The sequence below is a fragment of the Scyliorhinus torazame genome, chromosome 1, assembly GCF_047496885.1.
Source record: "Scyliorhinus torazame isolate Kashiwa2021f chromosome 1, sScyTor2.1, whole genome shotgun sequence".
Lineage (NCBI taxonomy): Eukaryota > Metazoa > Chordata > Chondrichthyes > Carcharhiniformes > Scyliorhinidae > Scyliorhinus > Scyliorhinus torazame.
In genome coordinates this window covers 106,817,338-106,832,884 of record NC_092707.1, presented here as the reverse complement: position 1 = coordinate 106,832,884, position 15,547 = coordinate 106,817,338, and the positions used below count along the sequence as shown (strand labels likewise).

The window sequence follows — 15,547 nt, the reverse complement described above, 5'->3', positions numbered from 1 at the left end:
CAGACTGGCTGAAGCCAATCTTCCTTCCCCCGGTCGCTCTCCCACTGACAGCAGCGAGGGCTGTGTGAGCTGCAGCCCAATGGTAGCAATAGATGGGCTGGTTTAGCAGAGTGGGCTAAACAGCTGGCTTGTAATGCAGAACAATGCCAGCAGCGCGGGTTCAATTCCCGTACCGGCCTCCCCGAACAGGCACCGGAATGAGGTGACTAGGGGCTTTTCACAGTAACTTCATTGAAGCCGATTTGTGACAATAAGCGATTATTATTATTATCTACCCTTTGAGTCACAAAGTTGGTGGTGCGGACTCCAGAGCAGAGAATCCAGGCTGACATTCCCGCTACAACTCGGAGGCGCTGTATTCCCGATGAGGTGTTAACCAATGCGCTAATTAAAACAGGCAGCGGGATTCTCCGTTCCTGAGACGAAGTGTGACACCGGCACAGGATTTGTGGACTTACTCGACTGAAAAACTGGCGCCACGTGGAGGGGCTGGCACTGGCGCCACCTGGACCGGTTCCGCTACTGTTAAGGGGCTGGCACTGGCGCCACGTGGACCGGTTCCGCTACTGTTAAGGGGCTGGCACTGGCGCCACCTGGACCGGTTCCGCTACTGTTAAGGGGCTGGCACTGGCGCCACCTGGACCGGTTCCGCTACTGTTAAGGGGCTGGCACTGGCGCCGCCTGGACCGGTTCCACTACTGTTAAGGGGCTGGCACTGGCGCCACCTGGACCGGTTCCGCTACTGTTAAGGGGCTGGCACTGGCGCCGCCTGGACCAGTTCCGCTACTGTTAAGGGGCTGGCACTGGCGCCACCTGGACCGGTTCTGCTACTGTTAAGGGGCTGGCACCGGCGCCACCTGGACCGGTTCCGCTACTGTTAAGGGGCTATCACCGGCGCCACCTGGACCGGTTCCGCTACTGTTAAGGGGCTGGCACTGGCGCCGCACCTGGACCGGTTCCGCTACTGTTAAGAGGCTGGCACTGGCGCCACCTGGACCGGTTCCGCTACTGTTAAGGGGCTGGCACTGGCGCCACCTGGACCGGTTCCGCTACTGTTAAGGGGCTGGCACTGGCGCCACCTGGACCGGTTCCGCTACTGTTAAGGGGCTGGCACTGGCGCCACCTGGACCGGTTCCACTACTGTTAAGAGGCTGGCACCGGCGCCACCTGGACCGGTTCCGCTACTGTTAAGAGGCTATCACCGGCGCCACCTGGACCGGTTCCGCTACTGTTAAGGGGCTGGCACTGGCGCCACCTGGACCGGTTCCGCTACTGTTAAGAGGCTATCACCGGCGCCACCTGGACCGGTTCCGCTACTGTTAAGGGGCTGGCACTGGCGCCACCTGGACCGGTTCCGCTACTGTTAAGAGGCTATCACCGGCGCCACCTGGACCGGTTCCGCTACTGTTAAGGGGCTGGCACTGGCGCCACCTGGACCGGTTCCGCTACTGTTAAGAGGCTATCACCGGCGCCACCTGGACCGGTTCCGCTACTGTTAAGGGGCTGGCACTGGCGCCACCTGGACCGGTTCCGCTACTGTTAAGAGGCTATCACCGGCGCCACCTGGACCGGTTCCGCTACTGTTAAGGGGCTATCACCGGCGCCACGTGGAACACAATCGATTCCAATGGAAATCGGTGCCGGATTCGCCAGGTTCGTGATTGACACTCAGGAGGCTGACAAGCTGCAGCCGCATATACACGTTACACTCCCCACACACACCGTCCCAGCCAACAAGATGGCAGCAAGGAGAGCTGTCCGTGCCGCCAGCAACTGCCCGGACCGGCCTGCAGTGCCGTAAAAGACAGCACGAGCGCCTCACGGCAGCCAGGATGAGTAGGCAGCTGTGCCCCTGGCACCAACCGCCATCCCACTCACCCGTCACCCCCCCAACCGCAACCTGGATGGTGGCTGAACCCCTACCCTGCATCACATGCTGGAACCCATGCCAGCTGCCGTGGCCGGGTGCCATGGCCACTGAGGCCACCAGCTACCCACTCCCCGAGCTGCATGCATCAGACTATTTAACAGTGTCGTTTTCTGTTCCCCCCTCCCCCAGGAGAAGGCCGCTCATCACCGCAGGGAGCGGGAAAAGTCTGGAGGGGAACCGCCGGACCTGCGGCCCCTCACCGGGGCAGAAAAGTGGATCCTGGACGTGGTTGGCGGCCCAAGGAAAGGGAAGGTGCCAGGATGGCGATTGGCTTCAGGCAAGGAAGTGAGACCCATGACACGTGTGTCAACCAGCCCCCCCCCAACACCACCCTCAACCCCATCCCACTCTCACCCCCACACCACCCTCATCAACCCCCCGGTCTAATCATATGTCTGGTCTTGTGTCTTACAGGAGCTGCTGGAGATGGGGTGGGTCCTTCTGGTGCCCCCACCCACAGCCACAACCCCTCCGGGTGCCGGGCAACGATGTTGACACCGAGGGGACCCATATGCACGAGAACCAGGACACCCGGGAGCTCAAAATCCGACATTGACACAGATTTCCCGTCTCAGCTTCCTCCAACACCCTCTACCATCCCAAAGACTCACCTCGGTTGGGGTGCTTCAGTGAAGAGGCTCCTGGGACACCCTCTGGTGCTCAGCACACAGCTGCTCCGGTTCAGCAGGTGGATGTAGGCACTCCCGAAGGGGAGGAGGTCGGAGGACGGGCCAAACCCAGGGTCTAGCTGCCCTCCAGATGGGTTTTGGGCTTCGGAACAGACGTCCCATCGATTGTGGAGATGCAGTCGCAGAGCCAGTGACTACATGAGGGGTTGTCGGTCAGCATCCAGCACTTGCAGTTGGAGGGGCCCGACCGTGTGCAGGAGCAGGAGGTGCTGCTGGCCATGCGTGCCACCTAGGCCAACACCATACGGGTGGTGTCCGCAGTGTAGGCCACATGGGCGAGGGTTTCAGCTATGGATCAGCATGTCCAAGGCCTGGGGCATTCTGTGCAGATGCTGGCCGAGGCAGCCATGTGCCAGAGCCACCTGGACATTGCAGCGGCGCTCCTGAGCGTGGCCCAGTCGCAGTGCGCCATGGCTGGGAGTGTCGGCTGCATTGCCTAGGCACTGGCGGGCACAGGTGCAGAGGGAGATGGCACAGTCACAGTCTGATGTGTCACAGGTGGTGGCACAGTCACAGGGTGATGTGGCGCAGTCCCAGACGGTGACAGTCCACTCCCTGTGCTCCACAGTCACGAGCATGCAGACGCTGGCCGAGACGAGAGCGGCTGTGCTCCATAGTCACGAGCATGCAGGCGCTGGCCGAGACGAGAGTGGCTGTGCTCCACAGTCACGAGCATGCAGGCGCTGGCCGAGACGAGAGTGGCTGTGCTCCATAGTCACGAGCATGCAGGCGCTGGCCGAGACGAGAGCGGCTGTGCTCCATAGTCACGAGCATGCAGGCGCTGGCCGAGACGAGAGTGGCTGTGCTCCACAGTCACGAGCATGCAGGCGCTGGCCGAGACGAGAGTGGCTGTGCTCCACAGTCACGAGCATGCAGGCGCTGGCCGAGACGAGAGCGGCTGTGCTCCATAGTCGCGAGCATGCAGGCGCTGGCCGAGACGAGAGCGGGCCTCCGGGACTGGCAGTGCTAGGTGTTGAGAGAGTCACGGGGTATAGCTCCGCTCACACCCCCATCCTATGGAGTAGCTCGGGGGCCTGTTGGGCGGCTAGCTCTCCATCCTCAGCAGCTGCCACCTGTTCCTCTGGAGCACGCTCTGCTGCTGCAGCTTCCTCATCCTCCTTGAGCACTTCCAGGTCATCCCCAGGGCTGTAGCAGCCAGCAGGCAGGCCGCCATCGCTGTTGAATTCCAATATCCATTGTCTGCAGGGGGTGAAAGGCCGACATTTTAGCATGGTGTGTACCAGCCTGGTGTGTACGAATCGATCCAACGGCCTACAAGGTGCTCCCAGTTGGCACTGCAGGCTCTGCCCCCGCATGCCCCCCCTCCCTCTCCGCACCCAGGGCCCCGTCGGTGGTCGGAACTGTAGGGGCCTCTGGCCCTGGTGCCTTCTGCCATCAGCTGGAGCTGCCCTTGCCAGCGGTATGTTCCGTGGCCCCTGTCCGGAGCCCCTATGGGTGCTACAGTGGCCGTTGCCGTTGGTGGGCAGCTTGATGCCCCGATGATGGGTGGCGACCAGTTGGGGGCGGGTATGGCAGAGGGTGGAGTGTGGGATGGTGGGGTGGAGGGTGAGTGCAATGCTGGTGGGGTGGGGGGCACTCATACGACCGGTGTCACTCTGCAGAACCAGGGGCCAAGGTGGGTGGTCAGTTGGGTGTGCAGCAAGATGGCTGCCTTGCAGGCCGCAGCAATGGCGGTCCGTGCCTTGGCACTGCACCAGTCCCATGACAGGTCACCCCTGCCACATGGCCCATTCCTCATCACCACGCCCTCCCGGGCCTTGGCAAGGGACCCACCCCCAGCCAGTGTCCAGCCCGGCAGCCCACGGTCGTGCTTCTTCGTGTCCTACCTCCTCCCACTCTCTCATCAGCCACAGCGTCTGTTTCACGATTTTTAAAGGCACAAGTGAACGGCGCCACCGAGAGTTTGCCCCGATGGAGGCAGAGAATCGCGGATGCCCCTGAGAATAACGGGTCAGTCCCGCTAATGACATGCCAACTGCATTTATTGTACATACGGAGTGGAACGCACTGACGCCGCTGTCGAGGCGATGGAGAATTACGATTTGGCGTGAAACCGATTGCCCGCACAATTGAATTTCCCAATTCCGGTGTCAGCTGATGGAGAATCCCACCCAGGTTATCTGTTCAATTGTCTCGTTGCTGGATTGTGAGATCCTGCTGTGTGCAAATCGGACTGCTGCTTTATAACAGGCGATGACACTTTAAAATATCTTCATTGGCTCAAATGAGTTTTGGAAGCCCTGAGGTCATGGAATGTTCTTTGTAAATTTCTGCAGCACAGCATCGGCAAATCCCTGATGGCTGACGTCCTATAATTTTTCCCAGGAAGACTTTGCTTCTGCATTGTATTTACAGCGAGATTACTTGGCAGGGTGACCGAATCCAACCTACCATTACAGACTGTTGTATTTGACAATGGCTTTCTTTATATATATATATATAACAAATTGACTTAAACAAGCGGTTCCAACATGAAAAGCTGTCTATGTTTACAATGCAAAGTGACATTTAGAATATTTTAATTTGATTTCAGGTATTCTTGGTGAAATTTGAAATGTGTTTTGTGAGAGTTGGAATATTCAACATAGTGTGACCTAGCTATGTAATATTTACATCACAAAAACAGGCCATTCAACCCCCAACCAAGGATCCTCTCATCACTCTTCACCTAACCCCATCAATATATCCTTGTATTCCTTTTTTTCTCATGCGTTTATCGAATGTCTCCGTAGCTGCATCTGAAACCTCAGCTACTTGCGTGAGCGAGTGCCACATTCTCAGGCTGCATTTTTATTAGTATTTGGGAGGAGGGTGTCGATGGCTAGACCAGCATTCATGGCCCATTCCCAACTACCCTTGAAAAGGTGGGACTGAGCTGCCTTCTTGAACGGCTGCAGTCCATATACTGTAAGTACACCCACAGTGCTGTCAGGGAGAGAATTCAAGGATTTTGGCCCAGTGACAGTGAAGGAACGGTGATATGTTCCCAAATCAGGGTGGGGAGTGACTTGGAGGGGAATTTGCAGATGGTGGGGTTCCCAGGTATCTGCTGACCTTGTCCTTCTCGGTGGTGGTGGTTGTGATTTTGGAAGAAATCTTGGGGAGTTCCTGCCATCTTGTGGATGGCTGCCACTGTGCGTCGGTGGTGGAGGGAGTGAGTGCTTGTGGATGGGGTGCCAATCAAATGGGATGCTTTGTCCTGGATGGTGAAGAGCTTCTTGAATGTCATTGGAGCTGCACTACTCCAGGCTAGTGTAGAGTATTACATTACACTCCTGACTTGTGCCTTACAGATGGTGGACAGGCTTTGGGAGTCAGGAGGCGAGTTACTCACTGCAGGATTCCTAGCCTCCGACCTGCTCTTGTAGCCGCAGTTTTTATATGGCTAATCCAGTTCAGTGTCTGGTCAATGGTAACACTCGGGTTACTGTCCGTGGGGGATTCAGTGATGTTATGCCATTGAATGTAACGGGGAGGGCCAATGTAAGAAGGCTGTTAAATGTGATCATGATGCCCCCGGAAGGTAGGGAGGTGGAGGTAGTGATCGCAATGGATGCAGAAAAGGGGAATATCTGTGGGAGATACTGGGACGGTTTGGATTCGGGCGGGGCTTTATTGACAGGGTCAGGTTACTGTATCAGGCTCCTGTGGCAAGTGTACGGAGGAATAGGACAACATCGGACTATTTTAGACTGCACCTGGGGACGAGACAGGGATGCCCCTTCTCCCCACTGTTGTTTGCGTTGGCTATAGAACCGTTGGCAATTGCTCTGTGAGCCTCGAGGGGCTGGCGAGGACTGGCTCGGGGGGGGGGGGGAGCACAGGGTTTCGCTCCATGCGGATGACCTGCTTCTGTACGTTTCGGACCCAATAGAGGGGATGGAAGAAATCATGAGGACTCATGGGGAATTTGGCCGGTTTTCAGGCTATAAGCTTAATATGGGAAAGAGTGAGATGTTTGTGCTCCAGGCGAGGGGACAGGAGAGGCGACTGGGAGAGCTGCTGCTTAGGTTAGTAGAGGGAAGCTTTAGGTACCTAGGCATCCAAGTGGTGCGGGAATGGGACCGGCTGCATTAATTGAAACTGGCCCGGCTAGTGGACCAAATGAAGGACGATTTCCGGAGATGGGACGTGCTTCCGTTGTCTCTGGCTGGGAGGGTGCAAACGGTGAAGGTGACTGTCCTCCCGAGATTCCTATTTGTATTTTAGTGTCTTCCCATCTTTATTCCACGGTCCATTTTTAAGCGGGTCACCAGAGTGATCACGGGCTTCGTCTGGGCGGGCAAGACCCAGCGAGTAAGGAAGGTAATGCTTGAGCGGAGTCGGGGAGAGGGCGGGCTGGCGCTGACAAATTTTAACAACTATTACTGGGCGGCTAATATAGCCCTGATCAGGAAGTGGGTGGTGGGGGAGGGGTCGGCATGGGTGCGTATGGAGGCGGCTTCATGTAAGGGCACCAGTTTGGGGGCGTTGGTAACTGCGCCTCTGCCGTTCCCACCGGCACGGTACCCCACCAGCCCCATGGTGGTGGCGGCCCTGAGAGTCTGGGGGCAATGGAGGAGACATGTGGGAGCAGTGGCAGCATCAGTCTGGGCCCCAATCTGTGATAATCACCGGTTTGGCCCGGGGAGTATGGACGGGGGGTTTCAGTTATGGTGGAGAGCGGGGATTGAGAGGATGGGGGCCGAGTATGAGGGCGTTGGAGGAAAAGTTTGGGTTGGCGAGGGGGAAACAAATTCAGGTATCTGCAGGTGCGGGACTTCCTTCGTAAACAGGTGTCAACCTTCCCGCTCCTACCGCTAAGGGGGATTCAGGACAGGGTAGTTTCCAGAGGGTGGGTAGGAGAAGGGAGCGTCTCGGACATTTATATGGAGCTTATGGGGTCGGAGGAGTTGCAGACCGAGGAGCTAAAGCGCAAGTGGGAGGAGGAGCTGGGAGGTGAGATAGAGGATGGTCTATGGGCAGACGCGTTGAGTAGAGTCAACACGTCCGCAACATGTGCCAGGCTCAGCCTGATCCAATTTAAGGTTGTTCACCGGGCTCACATGGCAGTGGCCCGGATGAGCTGATTCTTTGGGGTGGAGGACAGGTGCGCAAAATGTGCGGGAGGACCGGCGAACCATGTCCACATGTTTTGGACATGTCCAAAGCTTTGGGGATTTTGGCAGGGGTTTGCGGGCGTCATGTCCATGGTGTTAAAAACAAGGGTGGCGCTGGGTCCAGAGGCGGCGATTCTCGGGATGTCAGAGGCAGATGTTCCGGCCTTTGCTTCCCTGGTAGCCCGGAGACGGATACTATTAGCTTGGAGGGACTCAAAGCCCCCGAAGTCGGAGACCTGGCTATCGGACATGGCTAGCTTTCTCTGTTCGGAGAAAATTAAGTTCGCCATGAGAGGGTCACTGTTAGGGTTTGCCCGGAGGTGGCAACCGTTCGCCGACTTCTTTGTGGAAAATTAATCGTCAGCAGACTTTGTGGGGGGGGGGGGGGGGAGTAGCTTAGATTTGAGTAGGGGGTCAATAAGGGTGGAACCTGTACGAGAGGTAAATGGCTTTTGCACTATGTTTATGGTTTCATGTATATTGTTTATTTGGTTGTTGTTACAATACCAAAAATACCTCCATAAAATGTTTATTAAAAAAAAAATGAATGTAACGGGGAGATGGTTAGATCCTCTCTTATTGGAGATGGTGATGGCCTGGCACTTGTGTGGTGAATATTACTTGCCACTTATCAGCCCAAGCCTGAGTGTAGCCCAGGTCTTGTTGCATATATACACAGATTGCTTCGATATCGGAGGAGTTGTAAATGGTGCTCATGTGAACATGGACCCTGACTGTATGATATGATTCGATAGGTATTGCTGTTGCTTAACTAGTCCATGGGACAGCTATCCCAATTTTAGCAGAGGTTCCCAGTAAGGAGGACTTTGTAGGGTCGACAGGTCTGGGTGTGTCGTTGTCGTTTCTGGTGCCTGGATCGAAGCAGAGTGGTCTGACCAATTTCATCCCTTTTCGACGTAATGGTTTGATACAACAGAGTGGCTCGCCAGCCATTTCAGAGGGTAGTTAAGAGTCAACCACACTACTGTGAACCTGGAGTCAGGTGTAGGCCAGACCAGGTGAGAACGGCAGATTTCTTTCCCTGATGGACATTCGTGAACCAGATGGATCGTTATGACAGTCGAAATGGTTTCACGGTCACCATCACTGAGACAAGCTTTTAATTCCATATGTATTCATTGAGTTTAAATTGCACCAGCTGTTCTGGTGAGATTTGAGCTTGTTTCCCTGCAGCATTGTCCTCGGTGTTTGGATTACTACTCCAGGGACATTCCGACTTCACCACTGTCTTCCCTTACATGCAACAGGGCTAATGCATAATCATGGATGTCTTTCATTTTAATATGGACTTGCTAATAGTGTGGAGTAGGTGTTCATGGAATATGCAAAAGGTAGTTTTCTAGATCAGTGTTCAAGGAACCAACAAGGGAACAAGTTATTTTGGATCTTGTATTGTACAATACAAAAGGGTTAATCAATAATCCATGAGCAAAAGAACCTCTAGGGAACAGAGATTATAATATGATGGAATTTAATATTGAGTTTGAAAGGGATTTAGTTAAATTTGAATATCGGGGTTTAAATCAAAACAAAATAAACATGAATGCAGTATTGGCTGAGGTGGATTGGGAAACTACATTAAAAGATGTGATTTAATTCATTATTGTCACATGTACTAGTATACAGTGAAAAGTATTGTTTCTTGCATGCTGTACAAACAATGCATACTGTACATAGGGAAGGAACTTCCTTGATGGTCGAATAGCAATGGCTATGAAGGAATTAATCCATAACCTTTAACAAATATACATTCCTTTATGATAGAAAGGTCCTGCAGAATAAGTGGTCTGACCATGGTGAATAAGAGAATTTAAAGATAGTATTATATCAAAGAAAGAGTTTTACTGTGTTGCCAGAAAGAGTAGTAAGCCTGGGGTTTGGGATAAATTTAGAATTTAGCAAAGGAGGATAAAGAAACTGAGGAGCAAAGAGAAACGAGAATATGATGGTAGATGAGAAAGAAACATTAATACAGATTGTAAACATTTTCCTTCGACACTGTAGGGATTCTATGATTTCTATAAATATTCTGGAAATAGGATGAGTTTAGTGAAAATAGAGGCACAGACAGGTGAAATTATAATGAAGAATAAGGAAATGGCAGAGACATTTAACAAATGCCTTGTATATGTCTTCACAGCAGAGGACATAAAAACATTTCAGAAATAATGGGGAATCAAGGGTTTAGCAAGAATGAGAAACTTAAAGAAATCAATATAACTAAAGAAATAGCTCTGGGGAAACGGATAGGGCTAAGGTAGTGAGTGACCCTTGTATCTGACAACTGGCATCCAAGTGTTTGACAAGTGGCAGCCAACGTGGGTTGACTCTTAACTGCCCCCAAAGGCAATTAGGGACGGGCAATAAATGCTTGGCCCAGCCTGCAACACTTACTTGCCATGAACAAAAAAAAACACCAGTGGCAGAACTTCAAGAGAGTCAGGGGGCAGAGGTGAGTGAGGTGGCCAACATGAAGGAGGTGGTGCTGGGGAGACTGAAGGCGGTTAGCACTGCTGCCTCATAGCGCCAGGGACCCGGGTTCAATTCCGGCCTTGGGTGGTTATCTGTGTGGAGTTTGTGTGTTCTCTACCTGAGTTTCCCCTGGTGCTCCGGTTTCCTCCCACAGCCCAAAGATATGCGGGTTAAGTGGATTGGCCATGATAAATTGCCCCTAGGAGGGATTATGGGAGATTGGGCCAAGGTAGGATGCTCTTTCAGGGGGTTGGTGCTTACTTGATGGGCCGAATGGCCTCCTTCTGCACTGTTGGGATTCTATGGGTACATTCACACAGAGGTCAATCGATTTTTGGAAACGGGGCAACTTAACAGATATGGGAGCAATGTGGACAGAGTTAAGGTACATCAGCCGTGATCTTGTCAATAGTGGAACAGGCTACAGCAGGAATATGGTATGTTTATAGGTAAGCTCGAAGGGTAAACTAAGCGACTCCAGCTCCTATTTCTGGATTTATTAACGGTCAGCTTATATTTATGACCAATCTACTTTCTCCTGCAAGTAGAAGCATTTGCTCTGCAATACCGGAGAATTATCAGAGTTTTTCATTGTTTAAAGACTATCAGGTCACCTCCCCAATCATCTCTTTTCGAAAGAAAAGAATGATGATCTGTTCAGCCATTCCTAGCCAGCAGATTCTCCCAGTATATTTCATAGAATCCCTACAGTGCAGAAGGAGGCCATTCAGCCCACCGTGTCTACACCGGCCCTCAGAAAGATGGCCCTGCTTAAGCTCACACCTCCACCCTATCCTGGTAACCCACTAATCCCATCTAACCTTTTCAACACTAGGGCGATTTTTCATGGCCAATCCACTTAACCTGCACATCTTTGGACTGTGGGAGGAAACCGGAGCATCCGGAGGAAACCCACGCAGACACGGGGATAACGTGTAAACTCCACACAGTCACCCGAGGCTGGGACCCTGGAGCTGTCAGGCAGCAGTGCTAACCAATGTGATACCATGCGATAAATCCTTTCTGCACGTTCCCCCAAAGATGCGCAGGTTAGGTGGATTGGCCATGCTAAATTGCCCCTTAGTGTCCAGGGATGTGCAGGATAGGGTTCGTAAGGGTTCAAGAGGGAGATAGAGAACCTAGTGGAGTGGTGTTACGACAACAATCTCTCCCTCAATGTCAGCAAAACTAAAGACGTGGCCATTGACTTCAGGAAGCAAAGTATCGTGCACACCCCTGTCAGCATTAATGGGTCAAGGTGGAGATGGTTGACAGCTTCAAAATCCTAGGTGTGCACATTACTAACAATCTGTCCTGGCCCACTCACGTCGACGCTACGACCAAGAAAGCACAACAGCTCCCATCCTTCCTCAGGAAAGTAAGGAAATTAGGCATGTCCACAGTGACTCTTACCAACTTTTACACCAAGACTGGAAGAAACTTCAGAGTCGTGAACACCGCCCAGTCCATCACACGAACCTGCCTCCCATCCATTGACTCTGTCTCCACTTCCCGTTTGCCTTGGGAAAGCGGGCAGCATAATCAAAGATCCCTCCCACATGGTTTACTCACTCTTCCAACTTCTTCCACCGGGCAGGTGATAGAAAAGTCTGAGAACACGCAAGAACAGACTCAAAAACAGCTTCTTCCCCGCTGTTACCAGGCATCTAAACGACCCTCTTATGGACTGACCTGATTAATACTACACCCTTGTATGCTCCACCCGATTCCTGTGTCTATGTATTTACATTGTGTACCTTATGTTGCCCTATTACATTTTTATTTTCATATACTAAATGATCTGTTTGAGCTGCACGCACAAAAATATGTTTCACTGTACCTCGGTACACGTGACAAGCAAATCCAATCCAATAAATTCTATAGGAGCAGAATTAGCCCATTTGGCCCACCGAGTCTGCTCCGCCATTCAATCAGAGCAGATCTCATCCTGGCCTTAACTCCACCGTCCTGCCCGTTCTTCATAACTCTTCAGCCTATTACCAATTAAAAAATCTGTCTAACTCCTCCTTAAACTTACTCACTGTCCCAGCATCCACCGCACTCTGGGTTAGTGATTTCCACAGATTCACAACCCTTTGGGTGAAGTAGTTTCTCCACAAATCTGTTTTACATTAGCTACCTCTTATCCGAAGACTACAAATATAGTGGGCCTAGGTAGGGTGCTCTTTCAGAGGGTTGGTGCAGACTCGACGGGCCGAATGGCCTCCTTCTGCACTGCAGGAATTCTATGATTCTATATAGTGTCATGTGAGAGTACATTTAAGACATGGATGTTTAAGCAAAGTACCTTTAAGAAAACAGTGATGTCAGAGAGTGGGTGGGGCTGAGGTCAGTTCAGCCATTTTGCAGTCTGTGTTTTGCAGGTTTTTAGTTTCAGTTTTGAAAAGAGCTGGTGTGTGTTTTGGTTCTGCAGTTTAAAAAGTGCCTGGCTGTTTTGCTGTGAGCTGATTAAAAGTAGAAAGCCAGGTTTGAGAAAGCAGCGTGGGTGTGTCTGTGGGTTTCCGGAGAGCTGCATGAAGAAAGCAAGGTGCTGGAGCTGAAGTCACCCAAGCTAATATATCTCTGCCATTCTACAGAAAATATATATATCCTTTAACCTGATGTGATACTGTTTAAAGGTGTTAAGTCTCTTGGAAGTTTGATGGAACATTTTAAGGAGTTATTTACTGTTGCAATATTTTCTGAGTTATCTTTGAAGTAAGGGGTGTTAAGAGATCCAATGTTTATTTAAGATGTTAAGTTGAATTCATGGAATAAACAGTGTTTTGTGTTTAAAAACCCACGTGTCCATAATTGTAATTCCACACCTAGGTTCAAGCCGTGTGCTAGGAAAAGCAACAAATACATTAAAGGGAGAGATTGTTTGAACTCTTTGATACCTTTTGGGGTTCTGAAAACACCTCGCCCATAACAATAGGAAGAGGTAGAACGTGTCAAGGAGATGCAATCTGTGAGTTTTTCAATGGAGGTGATATTTCACAGGTTTATATCAAGATCTATAATACTTTCATGACATTTGTAATGTTTGAGTGACATTTAGAATGTAACAGTGAGGTTTACCCTGGAATTTCAAATGTTTCGAAGGTTGCAGAGTGATTTTGAGTGTTTTTTGAAACAGAGTTTGTTGTGTGGAGTAAAATTTGGAATGAATCTGGAAATATTTGAATAAGGTTTACAATATTTGGGTCCTTCAAAATGTCTCCTGCGGAATACAACTAGAGGTTTACTTTTTAAACAAGCACAAATTGCAGTTAATGAAATGAATGTTCACACATTAATATTGTAGAATAAGTTGAGGTTAAATTAAGCAATTTCAAATGATTAATTTTTAAAAAAAGTAGATTGTGCAGCATTTTACGGGGAGTTTTAAGAGACATTTGGGAGGTTTGCAGGTTTTTAAAAAGAAAAATCTTTGTGTCTGAGGATTCTGCCGGAGGTATTGGGATGAGCTGGGTGACTCCCTCTGGGAGGTTTGCAGGAACCCTCGGCCGCTCCATGCATCATTTCGACAAATTACAGGGAATTAAGAGCACTTCAGGCGGGATCTCTCTTTTGAAGGCATCGGGGTTTGGGTTGGTGCACAGAGGCCATTCTCACCCTCACTAGCCGGGGCTGATTACACCAGAATATCGAAGCTGGGCTGGCAGATAAAGCTTGCAGGCAGCAGAGGGGAGAGTCACCAGCGGGGGGGATTAACTCCATCTGTGACAGGCATGCCCATTATTATTCTCTTTAGGGCGGTTCAGTCTGACTGCCCCTTACCCCGGTCACTGGAACCTTCTTTAAAGATCATTTCTTCAAATTGTCTGCTATTAAAGAGAATGATTATCGAGATTAAAAGAAAAACAACAGCAAAAAAAAAATTTAAATCGCCCATTTGCCTGAAACTGAATACCGCAGGGCAGCTGTCCCCGCGGCCGCTCGGCCCCTTGCCCCCGTGCTAGCTCTCACCTTGCGGAGCAGTCTGAGCAGCCCGACTGCCTGTTCGGCTCGCTGTTCCCGGAGAAGCGCCTGGATTTCCCGGATCCAGACCACCCTGCGGATATAGGGAGCCGGCGCCGTCTTCTGGAAGAGCAGCCGCTCGGGTTTGAGGATGAGGGAAGCCAGGGGGAGGTCAGCCCGCCGCCGCTCTCTGCTCACAGGCGGCACCTTGCGAGCCGGGGACAGCGAGGTGAATTCCTGCACTGACGCCGACCTGGGGCGCTCCTCCTGCGGCCGCACACCGCCGCTGCCGCCGCCGCCGCCTCTGCTTAATTTCGAGCCCATTTTCCAACTTGCCAGCGCGCAGGATTGGACCGGGAAAAAGCCCAACTTGACGAATCCGTGCGCACTGCACAGTAACAGCCCGGATTTTACATTTCAAATCAGATTTCACTCTGCGTCCATTTCAAATCCAGCACCATTTATCCCAGTGCAGTCTCTCCTCCAGTGCAGCCTCTACTCTGTCTCCCTCTGCCCAGTGCAGCCTGTACTCTGTCTCCCTCTGCCCCAGTGCAGCCTCTCTCTGTCTCCCTCTGCCCCAGTGCAGCCGCTCTCTGTCTCCCTCTGCCCCAGTGCAGCCTCTCTCTATCTCCCTCTGCCCCAGTGCAGGCTCTCTCTGTCTCCCTCTGCCCCAGTGCAGCCTCTCTCTGTCTCCCTCTGCCCCAGTGCAGCCTCTCTCTGTCTCCCTCTGTCTCCCTCTGCCCCAGTGCAGCCTCTCTCTGTCTCCCTCTGCCCCAGTGCAGCCTCTGTCTCCCTCTGCCCAGTGCAGCCTCTCTCTGTCTCCCTCTGCCCCAGTGCGGGCTCTCTCTGTCTCCCTCTGCCCCAGTGCGGGCTCTCTCTGTCTCCCTCTGCCCCAGTGCGGGCTCTCTCTGTCTCCCTCTGCCCCAGTGCAGGCTCTCTCTGTCTCCCTCTGCCCCAGTGCAGGCTCTCTCTGTCTCCCTCTGCCCCAGTGCAGGCTCTCTCTGTCTCCCTCTGCCCCAGTGCAGGCTCTCTCTGTCTCCCTCTGCCCCAGTACAGGCTCTCTCTGTCTCCCTCTGCCCGAGTGCAGGCTCTCTCTGTCTCCCTCTGCCCCGGTGCAGCCTCTCTCTGTCTCCCTCTGCCCCGGTGCAGCCTCTGTCTCCCTCTGCCCAGTGCAGCCTCTCTCTGTCTCCCTCTGCCCCAGTGCAGGCTCTCTCTGTCTCCCTCTGCCCGAGTGCAGGCTCTCTCTGTCTCCCTCTGCCCCGGTGCAGCCTCCCTCTGTCTCCCTCTGCCCCGGTGCAGCCTCTCTCTGTCTCCCTCTATCTGGTGCAGGCTCTCTCTGTCTCCCTCTGCCC

The 15,547-nt window shown here is 52.3% G+C and overlaps 1 protein-coding gene across 1 annotated transcript in view; it reads right to left on the bottom strand.

The window, feature by feature from the left end:
• LOC140410780 (leucine-rich repeat-containing protein 75B-like) overlaps positions 1 to 14,841 on the bottom strand; it is a 394,334-nt gene extending 379,493 nt beyond the window's left edge. The window contains exon 1 of the mRNA XM_072499399.1: positions 14,205 to 14,841. Coding sequence (XP_072355500.1) covers positions 14,205 to 14,519 — 315 coding nt within the window. The 5' untranslated portion in view covers positions 14,520 to 14,841. The remainder of the gene's footprint in view (positions 1 to 14,204) is intronic.
• Between the last annotated feature and the right edge of the window lie 706 nt (positions 14,842 to 15,547).